General features: G+C 46.5%; 2 protein-coding genes across 2 annotated transcripts in view; both read right to left on the bottom strand.

The window, feature by feature from the left end:
* Window positions 1-5,828, bottom strand: part of LOC136437126 (uncharacterized) — a 14,853-nt gene extending 9,025 nt beyond the window's left edge. The window contains exons 1-6 of the mRNA XM_066431604.1: window positions 5,822-5,828; window positions 4,753-5,172; window positions 3,999-4,430; window positions 3,343-3,453; window positions 2,504-2,755; window positions 702-844 (exon numbers count right to left, since the gene is read on the bottom strand). Of these exons, the coding sequence (XP_066287701.1) occupies window positions 702-844; window positions 2,504-2,755; window positions 3,343-3,453; window positions 3,999-4,430; window positions 4,753-5,172; window positions 5,822-5,828 (1,365 nt within the window). The remainder of the gene's footprint in view (window positions 1-701; window positions 845-2,503; window positions 2,756-3,342; window positions 3,454-3,998; window positions 4,431-4,752; window positions 5,173-5,821) is intronic.
* LOC136436036 (uncharacterized) lies at window positions 5,637-20,004 on the bottom strand. The gene is made up of 15 exons (XM_066429726.1): window positions 19,873-20,004; window positions 19,415-19,600; window positions 18,944-19,129; window positions 18,190-18,342; window positions 17,392-17,565; window positions 16,621-16,755; window positions 15,227-15,367; window positions 14,679-14,834; window positions 12,304-12,546; window positions 11,462-11,653; window positions 10,334-10,643; window positions 9,747-10,048; window positions 8,522-8,551; window positions 6,455-6,910; window positions 5,637-6,054 (listed from the first exon to the last, which is right to left on the bottom strand). Exons 1-15 carry the CDS (start codon window positions 19,913-19,915, stop codon window positions 5,936-5,938), a joined length of 2,826 nt encoding a protein of 941 aa, XP_066285823.1. The 5' UTR covers window positions 19,916-20,004; the 3' UTR covers window positions 5,637-5,935.

Here is a 20,004-nt window from a genome sequence, read left to right as displayed (position 1 = left end):
GGCGGGTATATATCAATCTAATATTTGTCGGTAACGTGACGAAAAAATATTCCTAATAACAACCACACTTTCACATTTAAGTTCTAAACCATTGCAAACGAGAAACGTTCCGCAATTCGTCTAACATCGGAGGTTTTGGCGGTTTCCGTGCCGATAATGTCCTCGATTCAGGAACAGGCAGTGATCGTTAACAGCTTCGCAACTACGCCTTCTTGACAGCATTGGCAACAACAATCTCCCACTGTGACCAAGGTATCGGACGCGGGTCAACGAGATCTAGCGATTGAGTCTCTGGTCGAATTACAACATTCATTGGTATGCATGAAGTCGAGATGCCAAAGGTAACAAGATCAAATAAAAAAAGTAATATTCTTCGCTTATAGTTGACAACAGGCTCTACGTGTGGTTGTCTCTGTTTACGTATCCAGCGTCCCCACAAGTCAGACATATAACAGCAGCGGAACTTGACCTTTGCCACGTTTGGGGTGTCAACTTCGTGGGCAACGAGGCAACTCTCAGCGCTAAGAGTTTGTACAGATGATGGAGTTGTGTCACTGGCGACTGACGAATCTTGCCAAAGACTTCAACTAAACAAGTAACTTGTCACGCATATGTAGATATGTACCAGTAGATACCATAGTTTGTACCTTGTGTACACTATCTCAGGTAAAAACAGCTCATATACAGTTTGCTGCTAATACCTCTGCTATCCCCTGCAGAAATGTCGTCAGCTGCTGCGCTGCTGTGACCCCTCCTCCCCCATGATGCGTGTCGAACACAGCCCTCTCTACTACTGCCCCGGTCTGTTCATTCACTATGAACACCTGATGCCCGCGCCGGATAACTGCCGGTGAAAAAAACAAAAAACATCGAGTAACACTTCAGCATCCCTACAGCATTCATTTAGCATTTATATACAATTTCTACAACTTTTCTACAGCATTCCTACAGCATTTCTTCAGCATTTCTTCAGCATCCCTACAGCATTTCTACAGCATCCCTACAGCATTCCTATAGCATCCCTACAGCATCCCTACAGCATCCCTATAGCATTCCTACAGCATCCCTACAGCATCCCTACTGCATCCCTACAGCATTCCTACAGCATCCCTACAGCATCCCTATAGCATCCCTACAGCATCCCTATAGCATCCCTACAGCATCCCTACAGCATCCCTATAGCATCCCTACAGCATCCCTATAGCATCCCTACAGCATCCCTACAGCATCCCTACAGCATCCCTACAGCATCCCTACGGCATCCCTACAGCATCCCTACAGCATCCCTACAGCATCCCTACAGCATCCCTACAGCATTCCTACAGCATTTCTACAGCATCCCTACAGCATTCCTACAGCATCCCTACAGCATCCCTATAGCATCCCTACAGCATCCCTACAGCATCCCTACAGCATCCCTACTGCATCCCTACAGCATCCCTACGGCATCCCTACAGCATCCCTACAGCATCCCTACGGCATCCCTACAGCATCCCTACAGCATCCCTACAGCATCCCTACAGCATCCCTATAGCATTCCTACAGCATCCCTACAGCATCCCTACTGCATCCCTACAGCATCCCTACGGCATCCCTACAGCATCCCTACAGCATCCCTACAGCATCCCTACAGCATCCCTACAGCATCCCTACAGCATCCCTATAGCATTCCTACAGCATCCCTACAGCATCCCTACTGCATCCCTACAGCATCCCTACGGCATCCCTACAGCATCCCTACAGCATCCCTACAGCATCCCTACAGCATCCCTACAGCATTCCTACAGCATTTCTACAGCATCCCTACAGCATTCCTACAGCATCCCTACAGCATCCCTACGGCATCCCTACAGCATCCCTACAGCATCCCTACAGCATCCCTACAGCATCCCTACAGCATTCCTACAGCATCCCTACAGCATCCCTACAGCATCCCTACAGCATTCCTACAGCATTTCTACAGCATCCCTACAGCATTCCTACAGCATCCCTACAGCATCCCTACAGCATTCCTACAGCATTTCTACAGCATCCCTACAGCATTCCTACAGCATTCCTACAGCATCCCTACAGCATTCCTACAGCATCCCTACAGCATCCCTATAGCATCCCTACAGCATCCCTACAGCATTTCTACAGCATCCCTACAGCATCCCTATAGCATCCCTACAGCATCCCTACAGCATTTCTACAGCATCCCTACAGCATCCCTATAGCATCCCTACAGCATCCCTACAGCATCCCTACAGCATCTCTACAGCATCCTTACAGCATCCCTACAGCATCCCTACAGCATTCCTACAGCATTCCTACAGCATTTCTTCAGCATTTCTTCAGCATTTCTACAGTCTACAACATTATTAGAATATTTACACAGCATCCTTACAGCGTCTCTACAGCATCATTACAGCAATTCTAAAGCAAACATGATATAAAAAAATGTTGCATTTCCTTTCTTAGATTGTATTTTCTTATATATTGTATTGTCCACAAAAGCACTAACCTGGTAGAATAAGCCGGTCGTACATGTTGCCGTTTGCACTGGACAGTTTCTCCGACGCAGAGCATAGCTTTGTTTTCAGGTAGCAGTCCGCCGTGATGCTGTACTGAAAGGACAGGCATGTCTGCTGCGCGCAGCAAGCTTCTGCACAGAACTGCAGGGAAACTCCCGAGTAGCCCGTGATGTCCACTGCCGACCCTCCGCAGCCGGTCTGTGGGTAGTGGCGGAACGCGGACTGTCCACACGTGCCGGGTGCTGGGATAGAAGCACGCTGGGGTTACCGGAGCACATGCTCACAGACTAACCCTAACCTTAACCCTAACCCTAACTCTAACCCTAACCCACTCCCGACCCTCCGCAGCCGGTCTGCGGGTAGTGGCAGAACGTGCCTGGTGCTGGGATAGAAGCACGCGGGGGTTACCGGAGCACATGCTCACAGACTAACCCTAACCCTAACCCTAACCCACTCCCGACCCTCCGCAGCCGGTCTGCGGGCAGTGGCAGAACGTGCCTGGTGCTGGGATAGAAGCACGCGGGGGTTACAGGAGGCACATGTTCCTACATGTTTGTCCACAGACTCTGACGAAATGCGATCGAGTCTGATTTTTCAGAACTACTGTAGAGTTGCAGGTAATTCAGTCCAATATATGTTTATAATAAGCTTTTTTCATACCTACTTGTTAAGAAATAGAGCAGTTGTGACACAGACATGCTGTACACATGAAACGACAACGTTAAGCTGCATTTTCAGTATTCTATGGTACGATTTGCCGTATACATAGTTTTACCCTCAGCTCCAAACAAATAACGCCAATTTTCCCGAAGAAGCACCCTGGGCTCACCTGACTCCACCCTGCTCTGCTGCCCGTTAGCGATGACGTAGGTGCTGTCGGCGCCGAAGCCCGGATCCTCCCAGCCAGACGACTGCGCCAACACAGAGAACCCCTCGGGGGCTGGGGAAAGAGAACCGCGAAGAGACTCATTAACATGTCGACTTCGGGTCTAATGCGGCGGTGCGCAGGTTATGGTATGCGTGCAGGAAAGCTGAGTCTATGCGTGTTGAACAGATCAGCTGCCATGCGATTCACCACCAGCGTGAAGGGCGGGAACAAAGTTGAAGCTGTAAATAAACCTCAAAGAGCGATGAGTTGCGCAATCAAGGAGAAGCCTTTCACCAAAGTTAACACCACTTCGGCGTAATAATGCAACCTTCAGCTCTCTAATGTAGCACTTGCAGCGTGTGTAGAATAGCTGTATATTTTTTTTCAGCAGAGCAGAAAACTGTAAACCGATTCGTTTTATTGCGTCACCGCCATCACCGTCTCCACGCACACCGAGCATGTCGCTGCGTGCAGCGAAGATAGAGCCTTGCACCAGAGCTAGAAAATATGGCATTTACCTTGCCGTGAGATAAAGCATTGCACCAGAGCTAGAGAAAAGACGGCCTTCCCCTTGCCTTGCACCATAGCTAGAGAAAAGACCCCCCCTTGCCGTGTACCTGGATACACCTCCACCTCGCACAGCTGTAAGATCCTGTCGCTTCCCGGCAGAAGGATGCCGACGTACTGCCCTGTCATCCCGAAACAGGAGACCGTCATGTCCGCGCGGTCGGCGGGGAAAGTATGGCTGTCCCCGCATCTGGCGTTAGCAGAGACGTCCGCGGAGTCGCCGATGTGGATGCGGAAGGGGCTGATCCTCTCCGGGCAGCAGTCCTGGCGGGTGAAGATGGTGACGTAGCCGATGGTCCTGGTGGTCCCGAGGTTGACGTACCACCAGGGGTCCCTTCCGTCGGTGCCGCCGTCCGTGTGGACGCAGAACGGCGCGACGCGATAGTTGGTGTTGTTGCTCCCGTCCACCACCCGGCCGCCCGGCTGGCTGTATCGGTGGTGACTGGACTGTTGCGTCGGGCGCCCCAAGGCGATATTAGTTGCTGGGAATGTGAAAATCATTGAAAAATGATTCTGCTTTGTTCCTAGGTCATCATGCGAAGTTATTATTTGCATTTTCGTCTTACATAAAGACGTTCCGTTGAAGTTTCCTAGGGGAGACTCCAATGACATTTATTTAAGGATTTACTCTGGTTATTTTCCATAAATACGTAATCGTGGGCAACTTTAATGGACCCGGAACTTCATCAACCCCGTCATCTAACTAGGTTGAGTCCTAAGCTAGACTTTACCCGACAACACTCCAAATGGTTGTCCAAAGAAATACGCCCCCTCCCCTGGAAGTGTAATGTTTTGCATGTGTACCTTCGTAAACCTTCACCTCGCACATGTTGAGCGTCCGGCCGCTTCCCGGAAGCTGTATGACCACCATCTGGCCCTTCCGGCCCGAGCAGGCCACCGCCAGGCTCGCCTGCCCTTCCCGGAACCTGTGGTCCCCGCCGCAGCGCGTGGCGTCAGACAGGCCCGACACGGAGTCCGCTACGTGCACGCGGAGGGGGTTGATCCTGTCCCAGCAGCAGTCCTGCCGGTTGTAGATGGTGACGGTTCCGACGTTCCGGGAGAAGCCGAGATCTACCGCCCACCAGGGGTCGGCTGAGCTGGCCGTGTGCACGCACGAGCCGCCCGCCCAGGCCGTGTCCGCGTTCCCGTCCACAGCCAGGCCCGGCGGGTGCGAGGAGGAGTAGACACTGGACTGGGTCGCGGGCCGCTCGAGGGCGAGGTTTTCTTCATGGCAGACAGAAATGTCATGTTGGAGTTTCAGTAAACATGAAAAAACGTTAAATCATGTAAACCAATAAGATTAAGGCACTGAGGTTTGAAACGAAGTTCAAATTATATTGAGTCTGTCACGCCAAAATGAAGGATGGTTATTTTAGATGCTTCATCCATCAACCCAAGGTTAAAAACTGTTAAATCAGCAAAGATATTCAGAAAAGTTTTCGTCAAACGGACTGTAGGAAATGTGTGCTAGATTACAGCTCTGCTGAAGTGTTTGCCAGCAGGTATTATGCAAGCGCAAAATCATCCGGAGGCAAGGGAAATCCTTTCCATACCAAATCAAATGTAAACGTCAGCATTGTGAAAATGCAAACGTGATAAATAAACGACCATTTCTTTTACGTTTAGTATTTCCCACATATCAATCAGCAGTTGTTTTAAAGTGTACTACTGAGCTCACAGAAACTATTTCCCAGTGTGGTATTTTATACCGGGGGTTATAGTGCATCGCCACTGACAGCTATTCTAGATTGTTATCACCTGGAAATCAGATCAACCGGACACCTGGAAACTAAGACAAAGCTCCTGGAACAACGTAAACAATGTGCGCAATATGTTAGTACCTTAGAATAAACGTGACGAAAATACTTGTGACTCTCCATGAAGGAAAGCCACCACCGGAAAAATCTAGGCACCTTGAGACCTATAAGCCGACAACACCACATTAATACTGTTTCAGTGTACAGGGATACCCGTCTGTACGAAAATATCAGTTCCATCTATGTTTACCAGGGACAGGTGCCGATCTCGTGCCGTGCTTTGTGGATAAAGGCGTGTATGCCGGTGTTTCTGTCGGCATAGGTCGCACAGTGGTAACCACGACTTGGGCTGGAACGTAAATCGAACATTTCAGTGATTACTGTCCATAAATGACATTCGTCACTCATAGAAACTATGCTGTCGTGCTGAAGGCTCCGCACCATCTAAATTAGAAACAAATCAATTGTATTCGTTAGAAAGCCTTTCCCTTGATCAAACAGTGATGACATTGCCAATCGAACGGCACAGCATGCTCAGAACTTCACATAGGGTTGCAGTTTGGTTTCTCTTGGTGCAAAATTGTAACATAGTATTTTTCAGATGAAAATGTCATTACGATCTTTGAAGAACTCTTTTTGTCAGAAAAAGCATACCCTGGACTCAAGGACCTATGCATGTTGTCTTTGTTATCTTTTCTTGACACAACAGATGACATATTGGCACGTATAGAAAAACGAGCATGACATACCTTCGAACCCATAGAAGCCTATTTCCGTGATGAATGGCGGTCCGTCTGGCGGGCTGGCGTGCGTCTCAGTGACTCGGAACTGCCAGAACCGGGCGGTGACGGAGAAACCCGAGTAAACCCGAGCCTCCGTGGACCTGTCCGAGGCGATGTACGTGACGTTGACCACGTCATGCCACAGGTAGGGGCTGCCGGTCTGCGAGGCCTGCAGCGCGAACGCCCGCACGTCGTGGTCTATGTCCCCCGGGCCGCTGAAGCGGAACCGCGAGACCGTGTGCGGCGCCTGCAGGTCCAGGATGAGCCAGTAGCCGCCTGAGCTGGAGTACTGGGGGCGCCAGTAGGTGGCGCTGCTGCCGTCCAGCGCGGCCGCGGCGTCATACGTCACACCGCCTGACGAGTACGGAGCGCCGGACGTCTCCGCCACCCAGGACGCGTTTAACGTCAGCCAGGCGCCCTCTCCTGTTGGGGGTGACATAAGTATTTTTACGTGACGTCATTATTTTTACCAGTCATTTACGGTTTAACTGATGCTGGTGATGATGAAATATAATTAGATATGGTACATATGCATTCAGGTTTGACGCTGTTGTTTTCGACGCAAGTCGATCATTTCCTGTGTGAAATTGCTAGTGAATAGTTTGATCTACATTCTGAAAGCGATTGAAGAATTAAGCGGTGTCTTATAGTGTAATGCGTATCACATATTATGACGTTATTTCCGTGTCAACATTACGTTGTAGAAAGGACATTATGTAGAATCATTTAGACTTCAACAATGCATCAGTCGGCATAGATTCTGTTTGGATGTTTCGTATTGAAAAAAGATTCTTTGAATAAACGTAATACGTAAATACATACTATATGCGACGCTAGAAATATAACTTGATGAAAAAGTCGTTTCAGGTGTGCCAAAGGGTGCATTTATATATAGTCTAAAGATGCGTCTCTTTACACTGATTACAGTTTCCGCGAAAAATATCGCAATGAAAAGTGCACCTTAGATAAACGTAACCATGTGTGCGATGTTGTGATAGGGACGTTTACGATTTAGCTGACAGAGAAAGCCCCTGATTTTGCTACAGTCTTTTTCATCCCATGAGAATCCAGTCGACCAGAAGCCGACACAGCCACCGCGATCGCTAGCTATCTGGCGCCGGTTCGCCGGCTTTCTAGTTGGAATAGTCAGATGACGTCAGGGTTTGGCCGTCCTCAAACTCCCACTGCCCATCGCCGTCGGCGTCCGTTAGCCCAAGCCAGGGACCCCTTACTACTTCTGCTAGACTAGCGAAAAAAGAATTTGTGGCACTGTCCTTCGGCATGGCCAAAACCCCGCCGTCCGACGCACACGCCTGCCTGGCCTCATCGCGCGATCTCGGTTCCGTAAAGCTCTTGTAGCAATTTCCGTTGTAATAAACGTAGTGCGTCATGGGACAACCTGTTGAAAAATAACTTAATAAATCTGTATCCATAGACGATTGATGTGTCCCTTCTTAAACAGTAATCGGAGACCAAACGGGGCTGTGTCAATAGCAGCTTTAGCCGTATTGAAACTAGCTTTAACAGGTCAGTGCCGTCGTAGATGCAGAAACGCAAACGAAGGAAGAGCCCGTTCTGTGTCAATTTCTCATCACCTTTCCGTTCACATTGGTCTCCCCAGCTCTTATCTTGTGTGTTGACACGCGGGACATGGCAGTATTTGGACGAAGGGGGTTCGGGGGGAGGGGGGCGTTCGCAGGACGTCATCGCTGCGATATTATGAAAGTCCCTACCACAACATCGCATCCAGATTGTCCATGGGACACATTTTCATACGATATTTTGGCTTGGAAATTTTATTTAGTATAAAAAGTGCATGGTTAGCATACATAAAGATCCTGTTGTACATCGCACAGGAGCAGGCGCTTTTCGTTGCGCTATAGTTGCAGCATCGTAGACAAACGTTCATACAGTTCATTCCATATATAATAGGAATTATGTTACATGGAAATAATGCCAACACATATCTGTTAGCTTAAGTCTTCGATGTGACAGTCATTTGATATCCACTGCTGGTAAAGCCAGAAAACGCACCTGACGGCTCTGTCGGCAGGACGGTGCTACCTGTAACAGAAATAAGCATCAGTATGGATTCAACACCACCTGAAAGTACATGTTGTGTGCTCTCTTTCTTCTTGAGTGAAAAAAAAACACTTTCAAAGGATGATTTGATATACTTATGAAGAAAACAGCGATTGTCCAGTTATTCTACATGTATCTTAACGTGGATGCCCGAAACTTTCTAATGCATAAAGCAACTCGTGACAAAGATCGCACTGAATCACAGCGAATTCGATTGGACATGCCACAGCTGAATCATGTTGCCTTCAGAAAAAGGCGAAAAAAACTATTTTTCAAACCCCATAGATAACACGAAACAACTTCCATGATACGAAGGCGCGTGCCCTGGCCATACGTGTTAAGGACGCGTGCCCTGGTGATATGTACTACGAAAACACATGTGCACTGGCCACACATGTTAGGGACGGACGCGCGCTGGTTATATGTGTCATAGACGACCGCTGGCTATATGTTTTGTGTTATGGACGAGCGTGTCCTGGTCTCGTCTTGATTAGGATGACCTAGACCCAGACAGAGACCTTCCTCTTGAAAAAAATGTGCGATGCTTATTTTGTCGTGAAACAGCTAACATTTGAGAAATGCAGACTTTCACCGCTGGAAATAATTAGAACTGACAGTGCAAAGTTCATCAATCCATGTACATAAATATTTAAAGGTAACTTATGTCCTATAAAGAAAAGCATTCCACGGAAATCATACGGACTTGATAAACCCACAAGTGTTATTCCCTGACATTGGTCATGAGAAATGTTTCTACATGGGTGGAGTAATGCGAAAAATGCAATGTACGAGAAGGCAGCATTAAAACGTATTTAATCAATCTAATTATCTCATAAACAATACAAGAACCGTGACCAGTTGAAGTTATCAGTTATAGTTCAATATCTGTCCACCTCCACCTGTCCCTTGCCCTTAATATGTAGACAGCAATGACGCCATTACTAACGGTATGCTTGAAAAACAGTACACACAGTCAGTAAGTTAATCAGCTTACACCAAAACCACCAAGCGAGTTTAGTGCGAAGTTTGTCTCAAAGGAGGGCTTTGCTACTCACCATGAAAAACAGGTAAAAACTATTTCAATCTTTACAAAATGAAAACAATTCGTCTCCATAATGCCAGAACCTTACTTCCCAGAACAGATGGAAGCCTGCACACTTCACAACCCTAGCCTTACCGTCGCACTTTGTCCTGGCTTCTAGAATCTGTCCCTGCTGCTTGGCGTAATCATACAGCTGCAGACAGGCTATCCTACCGGAGAACGCGCGCGAGTCGCCGGCCCTGTACCCCACCCGCACGGCGTACTGCGTGGCTAACTGTGTCACGCCAACCGACAGGTTCGCAGCCTTGACGCCGTCGTGCCAGACGGCGAGCTCCCCGGTAGCGTAGCTGTAGGTGGCGCCGACATAGTTCCAGGAGCTCTGCTGAAGGACGTCTGCACTCACGGCGTCAAGCAACGTGCCGTCTCTGGTAACAGCTCTAGGAATAGATGCAAACAATTTGAAACGAGATATTAAGTTCCAACTGGATTTAAGGCACTCACCATATACCAAAACAAGATTTGTCAGTAAAGATTACATAATATTCTATTTCCTATCTTGTTATATGTGCAAACTATGATAACAGATGTATTGAAAATCAAATCTCATTATGAATTCTTAGTTGTTAGTAACCTATAATGACAAACGGTACGCTTATTTGGAGTAAGACGAGCATGGATATCGTATATCAGGCGTGAAGATGTGTGCGCCGCTCCTGACGTACCTCACAAATATCTGGTTCGCTGCAGTTTGCCAGAAGTGGACGCCCCAGTCGTCCGTGCGGTAGTTGAAGATCGGCCCGGCGGCCCCGGTGGGGAAGACGTGCGCCAGCACGGTGAGGGAGTAGCGCACGTCCAGCCGCCCGTCGTTCGGGATCTCCACGTAGGAGCGGGAGGAACCGGAGAACTCGTAAGACCCCGAAGTTCCGTTCGGTCCGTCTGACAACTGAGTGCCTGAGGCCACACCGTCATTTCCGTTTCCGGTAACGTCTGCCGTCCCGTTCTCCGCACCGAACGTCCACAAACCCACGGGCTCTAAACGGCGGATAGACATGACTCGTAAACATGACAAGGTCAATTAACGTTGAATAAGCATGAACCTTCAGATGTGTACAATTGTAGTAAAAAGTACAAAAGTTTGTCCCTGCACAACAAGTTAACACATTGAATTGTCGACTGTTATGATGTAGGTTTCTTCAAAATTCAAAGACCAAATCATCGATGTCACGTGGTCTACGTAGAGAAAGTGGTTGTGACATCCGTCAATAGTTTCATAAGGTTGGTAAGTCACTGAATGAAAAGACTCTTTTTGCACAACAAAGAGATTTATTCCAGCGACGTTTTGGCGAACATCTGTGACCTTTTTCAAGGGAATTCTGACTGGCCATGGTTCACATAGTGATGCAGCAACACCTGTGCTGCACTGCTATGTGAACCAGTCAGAACTGCCGGTTCCTGATCAGAACTGGTTTGAGCGTACATGAAATGCAATGTGCAATATGACACATAGAGATTGCCGTTATATCATAAAGCAATTCTGTACTTCAACATCTCGACGTTAGAGGCGATAAAGCCATAATAAAATAGAAAAGGCATTTTAGGGTGGCCCCTTTAGTACAAGCATGAATTGTAGGATGTAATCATAATTAAGTAGTACAGGCACAGATTGCAGTGATTGATTATGATTCAGTGGTTCAGGCATGAATTGTTGTGAGTAATTTTGATTCAGTACTGCGAGGAAGAATTCTAATCAGTAATTAGCCCACGCAGATTCATCTAGGTATTTTATCTGAACATTATTTGCATATAATATTCATACAAAAAAATTAACTATGTAGTTAACCACTGCATACCTAGTTGGCATTGAAACGAAAACTGGCCAGTGCTGCCGAATCCTGTGGAGTAGCCGAAGTACAGAACAGGGAGCGGGTCGGGGTCCTGCCACTGCATGAACGGGCTGCCCTCCCCATCCCGCCCGGTGGCAACGGTCCCGTCCTCCGCCCAGGAGATCCAGAAGCCCCGGGACTCACCAGCCGACAAAAAGCCTGGAAAGTAAGGTAAAATATGGTCTTCCTTCACCACTACTCTCCAACAGACGCACACGGCCACCCTAAAACAGACACACAGAGGCCACTACTCTACAACAGGCTCACACGGCCACCAACGCCACTCTACAACAGGCACCCACGACCGCCACCCTACAACAGACACGCACGACCGCCTCCCTACAACAGACAACAGAGGCCACTACTCTACAACAGGCTCAACGGCCACCACCTCCACTCTACAACAGGCACACACAAAATTGCCTCCCTACAACAGGCACACACGACCGTTGGCCTACAACAGACTCACACGACCGCTACCCGACAACGGAAACACACGACCGTCACCCTACAACGGGCACACACGGCCGCCACCCTACAACAGGCACACACTACCACCCTACAACAGGCACACACTACCACCTTACAACAGACATACGCGACCACCTTACAACAGGCACACACGACCACCTTACAACAGACATACACTACCACCTTACAACAGGCACACACGGCCGCCACCCCACAACAGAAACGTAACGCACACGATGACTGCCGCTGCTTACCCTGTGCTGAGATGCATCTCATCGCAATCATTAGGGTGTAAAAGGAAAACCTGAAGACCAGCAAGGCCATTGAGGAAAACCTACCTGCTGTGGAGACTCGTGTTTGTTCGGCACCGCCCGGCGCGCGGCGAATGGCGGACTCGGAGTTGCTCCAACCGCCGATGACGATCTCGTACATGTCCGGCTGGTCGGCTCGTACAGAGGACAGGGCGATGTGCACGTCATTACTGGCCATGACCCTAAAGGTCAAAGGTGACGAGCCGACACGTGCGATGTCCCACTGGTAAGTCTTCTCAGAGGAGACAGTAGTCCGGACGTCTTCACAGTCTGCAGACGGAATGAACGGGTAAGATGTGACTGTAGTTTTACACAAGACGGAATAAACAGGTTAGATGTGACTGTAGTTTTACACAAGACAGAATAAACGGGTAAGATGTGACTGTAGTTTTACACAAGACGGAATAAACGGGTAAGATGTGACTGTAGTTTTACACAAGACGGAATAAACATGTTAGATGTGACTGTAGTTTTGACATAAGATGGAATAAACATGTTAGATGTGACTGTAGTTTTGACATAAGATGAAATAAACAGGTTAGATGTGACTGTAGTTTTGACATAAGATGAAATAAACAGGTTAGATGTGACTGTAGTTTTGACATAAGATGGAATAAACATGTTAGATGCGACTGTAGTTTTGACATAAGATGGAATAAACATGTTAGATGTGACTGTAGTTTTGACATAAGATGGAATAAACAGGTTAGATGTGACTGTAGTTTTGACATAAGATGGAATAAACATGTTAGATGTGACTGTAGTTTTGACATAAGATGGAATAAACATGTTAGATGTGACTGTAGTTTTGACATAAGATGGAATAAACAGGTTAGATGTGACTGTAGTTTTGACATAAGATGAAATAAACAGGTTAGATGCGACTGTAGTTTTGACATAAGATGAAATAAACATGTTAGATGTGACTGTAGTTTTGACATAAGATGGAATAAATAGATTAGAAATGACAGTTCTTTTAAAAGACATGACTTCCTTCTGCACTGCTACTGTCCCGTAATACATGTCGTATTCTCAACTTCCTCACATTTTTGTAAGGGGTTTCTGAGAAATTCAAAGTAGAAGTATCCAAAAAGTAGATTGCGTAATCGGTTAGCCTTTTCAGAGGGAATGCGACATAACTGTATTACATGCATCTAGTACTCAACAGTTTAGAGTAAAATATCCCAAAACTCCATCACTACAAATGAGAGACAACGTACCTCGCTGTCGCTCCACTGAGCGAAATTTAGCAAGATATAGGGCAAAAAACAGCGTATTTCAAAGAGAGACCATACATGAAACATGAATATAAAGATGTTAGGAAAGTTGAATATTAACTAAATATTGTTGAAACATGAAACGCCAGTATATTAATGATTACAAAGTGATGAAAGCAAACCGATACGCTTACGAAAAATCCAAAATGAACATGTCACACTCTTTGTTGGTATACGAAAAAAAGATCGGCCACTTTACTTTGATGTTGTGATTTCTGTATTTTTCATGACTGACTTTTTTTGCTATTCCTCTATGATCTTACTGTAGAATTTTTAGGAACGTACATGAAACCGTCGTTCTGACGCGAAAAGTCAGCAACTCACCCGATGTTTGACCGTACTCACGGGCATCGTCATGTCGCCTAACCCGGGCACTTTTGACATGTGACCTTCCGAGACGCAAAAATGCTCTCGGGTTGGATTCTAGCAACGCAGCATGAAAAAAAGCGTCCCCATAAATAAAATGTTGTTTTATGTTATGATCACAATTGCCTCTTTATCAGTCAAAGAAGGAAATTTCCGACTTGTCGATGCCATCGCATAAACAGGGGTAATTATAGCGTTCTAGACGTCGCCGGCGTTCATTGGGGAGGGGGGATCGCTGTTTCGCGAATTTCAACATATAAGGCATATAAGGGAAATAAGGCCGGGTTCTCTTGCTGAAAAAAAAAGTATTTCCGCGCGGTGACTGGACCCGATCTGCTGAGAACCGGAACCCCTGTGGACAGACATCCCACATGAATACGTACCGGGACAATTGTAGACAGACATCCCACATGATAAGTCTGATACGTACCGAGAACCCTGTAGACAGACATCCCCATGATGATATTTGATACGTACCGAGCACCCTGTGGACAGACATCCTCCATAATAAGTCTGGTACGTACCGGTCACCCTGTGGACACACATCCTCATGATGATATTTGATACGTACCGGGAACCCTGTGGACACACATCCTCCATAATAAGTCTGGTACGTACCGGGAACCCTGTAGACAGACATCCTCATGATAATATTTGATACGTACCGGGAACCCTGTGGACAGACATCATCCATGATAAGTCTGGTACGTACCGGGAACCCTGTAGACAGACATCTCCTATGATAAGTTTGGTACGTACCGGGAACCCTGTAGACAGACATCCTCCACGACCCCCCGCAGATCTGAGACGCGTCTCCGCCGCACGCGCTTGCGCACTCCGCCGCGGGACGGGCCTCTCCCAGCGCCGCAAAGTTCCCAGCCGTCCCGCAGAAGCACTGGGTCGAGTACTGGGTCGCTGCCGATACATGGATATATTATATGTATTCATGTTCATAAATAATGCTGTTCGGTGGATATATTATATGTATTCATGTTCATAAATAATGCTGTTCGGTGGATATATTATATGTATTCATGTTCATAGATAATGCTGTTCGGTGGATATATTATATGTATTCATGTTCATAAATAATGCTGTTCGGTGGATATATATATGCAGTTTGTTTGCTGTAATGACTGTTAATCCATTCAAAACCTGGTCCCGTTTCCTTGCAAAGACAGGGTTGTTAAAGTAAGTTAAACCGGTAATTCTCACACGGCCAAGCCATTTAAACATAGCTTTCCCTAATATGCCATGATGGTTCCGGCTTTTCCGATCCACATACAAGAACAGTAAAGAGTCTTTACCTGAATAAGAGAAGCCTTCCTGTCTGCAATGGTCCGAGCACTTGTTGTTGGTCATGTCAGACGAGCTGGTGGCGGCGTGCGGAAACCTCCGACTCGACACGTCCTCGTAACACCCGTGCGAAATCAGGTCCGGGCTGATCTCTGCAGCCAACGAACGAGAGGAATGCAAACAAACTCCCGGGAAGATCGGCATTTCGCTTTAGTAGTGAGCAATGCTCGATGCGATGTCATATCGACGGGAGGGGTGCGACACAGACGTGCTACGCGGAATTGCAAAATGTGCACTTGCGATCCCGCAACCCATTAAATTTGTAAGAGACCAGAAAAAGTTTAAACGATTGCTGTAATAATTATGGTACAAAAGGTCAAATTTGGCATACAAGATCTTCTCAACGATAGAAACAAATCTAAATATGCGCAAGAAAATGTTTACTCTTAGCAACATGATATTTTTGGAAACATTGTATTTCTTCCAAATTCCATCCAGCTGCTTCGGTAAATGTTTTCTTGCTTATATTATTACATGGATGCGTAACCTTCGGCGAATGGTGCTAGTATAATGGTACTAATATATTATTGCTTGGTAAAAAGTGTTTTAGAAAGCCGGTGCTTGCCCTTTTGCCTGAAGTGCCTTTACTTGGAGGTAAATGAGACAAAATGTGGCATGCCGGTGATCAAGACCTATATTATTTTCATTTTACCCTGTTAGCTCACGTGATTGGTACATATATGCAATAATGCTCGTCATAGCAAGCTGCGCAAATTGTTGCGACAAGACCACTGTTTTCAGTAATAAATGACATTTACTGCAATTTTGTTTTATAGATAATGTCGATTTTTGGGTTCTCTGCAATTCTAACTAGATAATTGGGGTAAGAGTTCCTTGAAAAAGATAAAATTATGAACCTTGGAATTAATATTCTTTTCAATGATTAAAAGAAAACATTTCCATCATGATTTTTTTACATAGCAACCGTTGCTAGGCATTTAAAGTGTGAAAAAATAGAATATGTCAACAAAACACGTGTTCTGTACTGCGCTGTAAATTCCGATCTAGATCCGATTCGATACACTGTCAGGTTTTTGAAATGTACCTCCTTTAGCAACAGAGGATATTTGCAAGAACGTCAGTAGGAGGATAAAAAAAACATATTTTCCCTCCTCAACGTGGAGTGCATTATGCACATTAACAGATTAATCATGGCTTATGTTATGCCAGAGGCTCGTGGAGTGCATTATGCACATTAACAGGTTAATCATGGCTTATGTTATGCCAGAGGCTCGTGGAGTGCATTATGCACATTAACAGGTTAATCATGGCTTATGTTATACCAGAGGCTCGTGGAGTGCATTATGCACATTAACAGGTTAATCATGGCTTATTTTATGCACACCTTTCTTGTTAAAGCAGAAGATTGCATTAGCAGTTGAACTGTCAAAGCAGCATTCCCTCTGATGACACTCCTCTTGAGTGATGCCCGAGTAACCGCAGTCCTGCCGCGCGGAGGGCTCCACCAGGCATTCGTCCTCTGGTATCCATGCAGTAGATGGAGGTAACAGAACAGAGCAAGGTTACAGGACTACTGTTTAACAGTTCTTCTGATAGAGACTCGTGTTTTCTCCCAGGCATGTTCTGATGCCTTGTTCAAATTCTAAACGTCTTATACAGTCTATGTACCATCCAACAGTACACACACATTGGTAGGAGGAGTGCATCACACGGTGCAGCGCAGAAGTGCAAGATGTGCAGGCGCCGATCCGCAACCAGTGCATTGTGCAGGACAACAAAAGTGCAAATCCGCAGCCTGTTAAATCTGCAGCGAGAAAAACCCGCAACCAGGGAAAGATGCAGCAAGCAAGTTTTTAATCGAAAATCCCTCGACCAGTGCAAAGCAAAGCAGGCGTCAAGTGCAAATCCCGCAACCAGCAACAAATGCAGCAAGCGAGTTTCAATAAGTGCAAAACCCGCAACCTGAAACAAACGACATGCAGCAATCACTGCGGAGAGCAAACGTCTTGCCGTCTGCCCGATCTACAGTTCTACTTGTGCGCCCCTGTCATGCAAAGTGTGTGGTGCCAACCTCAGTGCAGAGTGAGACCCGTGAACCGTGAAACGTGAGCGGAGGTCAGCAGAGGCACCCGCGAAAATCGTAGGTCGTTCTTACCGGCTTGTCGCTTCATACGCGCAACCTTTCTGTGTCTACCCGTTGTGGCCATACCAATTGTGCAGACGTCGGCTGACTCGTCGCTGCCGTCCCCGCAGTCGTCGGTCCCGTCGCACAGCGAGCCGGAGGCGGTGCAGTTCCCGTTCGCGCACGGAAACTCGTCCGAGCCGCAACCTGGAACACAAGCGGGAGAAGAAAGCGTCAACTCCGATGTCCTTTAACTTGACATGAAGCATGCAAGAACAGGATTTTATTGCTATTGGCAGATCAACGAGCTTTAGAGCTTATGAGTATTGCCAATACCACTCATTTCTGAGCCCTGTATGTGCCTTGACATCCAAAAACCTATTACTAAGCTAGGCCATTAATTCGTTACTAGGCCATTAATTCGATTGCCTGTGCTTAAAAACGTTATAGATAATAATAGCTACGTTGATGAAGGTAAGACATCCAGAAAATAAGATACACCAAAAGTCACTGACGAAAGACAGCGGATGCTGTTTTAAACGTCTGAATGTTCCAAATTGTATCCAGGTGCTTGAGTAACTATTCTTGTTGTAATAGCTATATTTGAAGTAGGTTAAACTGACGAATGTCAATGGATAAAAGACTGGGAATGATGTTGACAACAATGTTCTGTTCTGGCACACAGAAAGATATGTAAGTCGTTCTTAGGATTTTACTGTACACGGATATAGAAAAATAAGAATGAAAATACAAAAGGAGCAATGCAAAAAAATATAGATATTCAACCAATTCATCTTCCGACAGTGAAAAATGAATACCCTGTGTTCCTACCGATTACAGACTCACAGCTGTAGTCTACCCAGAAGCCGCTGTCGGCCACACTCCCGTCACTGGTGAACCTCAGGGACAGTTCGGACGAGGTGCTGGTGTAGTCCGGCAGGTCCAGCTGTCCACTGTACTCAAGAGCTGGTGAGTCAGAAGAATCTTTGGAAGAAAGAAAAAACAACAACTTTGATTTGCGTCTAGAACATTGTAATGAGATAAAATGCACACGGAGGAAAATGAATAATTATTTAACTGAAGCTTTCATATCTGAATATTTTTGAAACAAAAATGCTTTGAGAACGAAAAGAGAAGACGGACTTTGATACCACCTTCGCTAAAGAGGTCATATTGTAGCCTTCTAAAGAGATTCTAGATAAATTTTAAAAACGGATTGTACAGAGAAAGAAAGCTAACAGCGGTCGAAGATATCACTGCGAATTGAAGTTCCAATAACCGGAGTCAACAGAACGGAATATCGTCTAAAGTCGATCCCTGCCTAGGTGCCTATCTACCTAGGTGCCTAGCTGCCTAGGTGCCTAGGCCTTTGAATGACCCCTTGTTCCTCTCCGTGAGGCTCAACCCAACTGCGATGTGCCGATCAGAATGTCTACCTACCGTCATAGACGTTCATAATGTCCATCTACCGTTATACACGTTCAGAATGTCCACCTACCGTCACACACGTTCAGAATGTTCACCTACCGTTATACACGTTCAGAATGTCCACCTACCGTTATACACGTTCAGAATGTCCACCTACCGTCAAACACGCTCAGAAAGTCGTAGTCCTGCTCCGTCTGGAAGAACCGGAAGGATAGCGTGACCGGTCCTCCGCAGCCGCGTATGACCCAAGCACAGTCCTGGTCGGTTCCGTAATGCTCTGGATACCCGGGGCTTAAAATGACTCCAGAACCAGAAGTGCGCTGTTCTTCCACTGGACACGTGGCTAAGTAACAATAAGAGTACGCCAAGTCCGTTTAGTTAGCCTTGGAGCGGTATATTAATTTGTAGTTTTTAGTACTTTCCGTTCTTCTCGCTTTTATTATCGGTAACTTAAAGGTTTTTGACCGTAGCACAGACATCTAACTTCAAAACGTAGCAGAAAATTAACCTTATGTCAACCATGTATTGAAGCCTTTATCTTAAAAAAAAACAAGGACCTATGGCTATGAGCAGAAAGGGCAAAACACCAAACCTCCTAAAAGTCTGGTATTTCGATTTCCGTACTGACCTGTACAGTTGGGCGGACTCGTGTCCCAGGTGGGCGGAACACCTGCCAGACAGGTGAGGCTGGACGCTCCTGTAAAGGTGAAGCCCGGCTCACATTGGAACAAAACTACGTCCCCGACAGCCGTTCCGTTTCCTGTACGCTCAGCGTTCGCTACGTCAGGTTCCGGACAGGTCTCACTCACTACAACTGAGGGGAATTAGAACACATTGTATGTCATGTAGAAGCAGTCAGGTCTCATTCATTGGAAGGGGGGGGGGGGGGTGTTAGAACACATTTTAAGTCTTAAAGTGAAGGTCATAGTTCAAGCAAAATAATTTTGGTCCTTTTCTGTATCTGATTAAGTGGTCATTAACGCCCCCCCTCCCCTAATCACAAACACACATACAGAAGCAAAGACTAGCGGAAATGTTTAGCACGTTATTCAAAACTTATGCGTGACATTAGCAATCTAAACTTACGCTGACAGACGGGTGCAGAACTGGTCCAGTCGTATCCTGTCATGTTACCTGCGTCCCGACAGGTGGCGTTATTCTCCCCGATCAACTCAAACCCATCGTTACAGGAGAACACCACGACGTCACCGAGACTGA

This window comes from Branchiostoma lanceolatum, chromosome 6, assembly GCF_035083965.1.
Source record: "Branchiostoma lanceolatum isolate klBraLanc5 chromosome 6, klBraLanc5.hap2, whole genome shotgun sequence".
NCBI lineage: Eukaryota > Metazoa > Chordata > Leptocardii > Amphioxiformes > Branchiostomatidae > Branchiostoma > Branchiostoma lanceolatum.
Note: the sequence above shows the minus strand (reverse complement) of the source record. Positions and strands in the feature narration are given on the sequence as shown.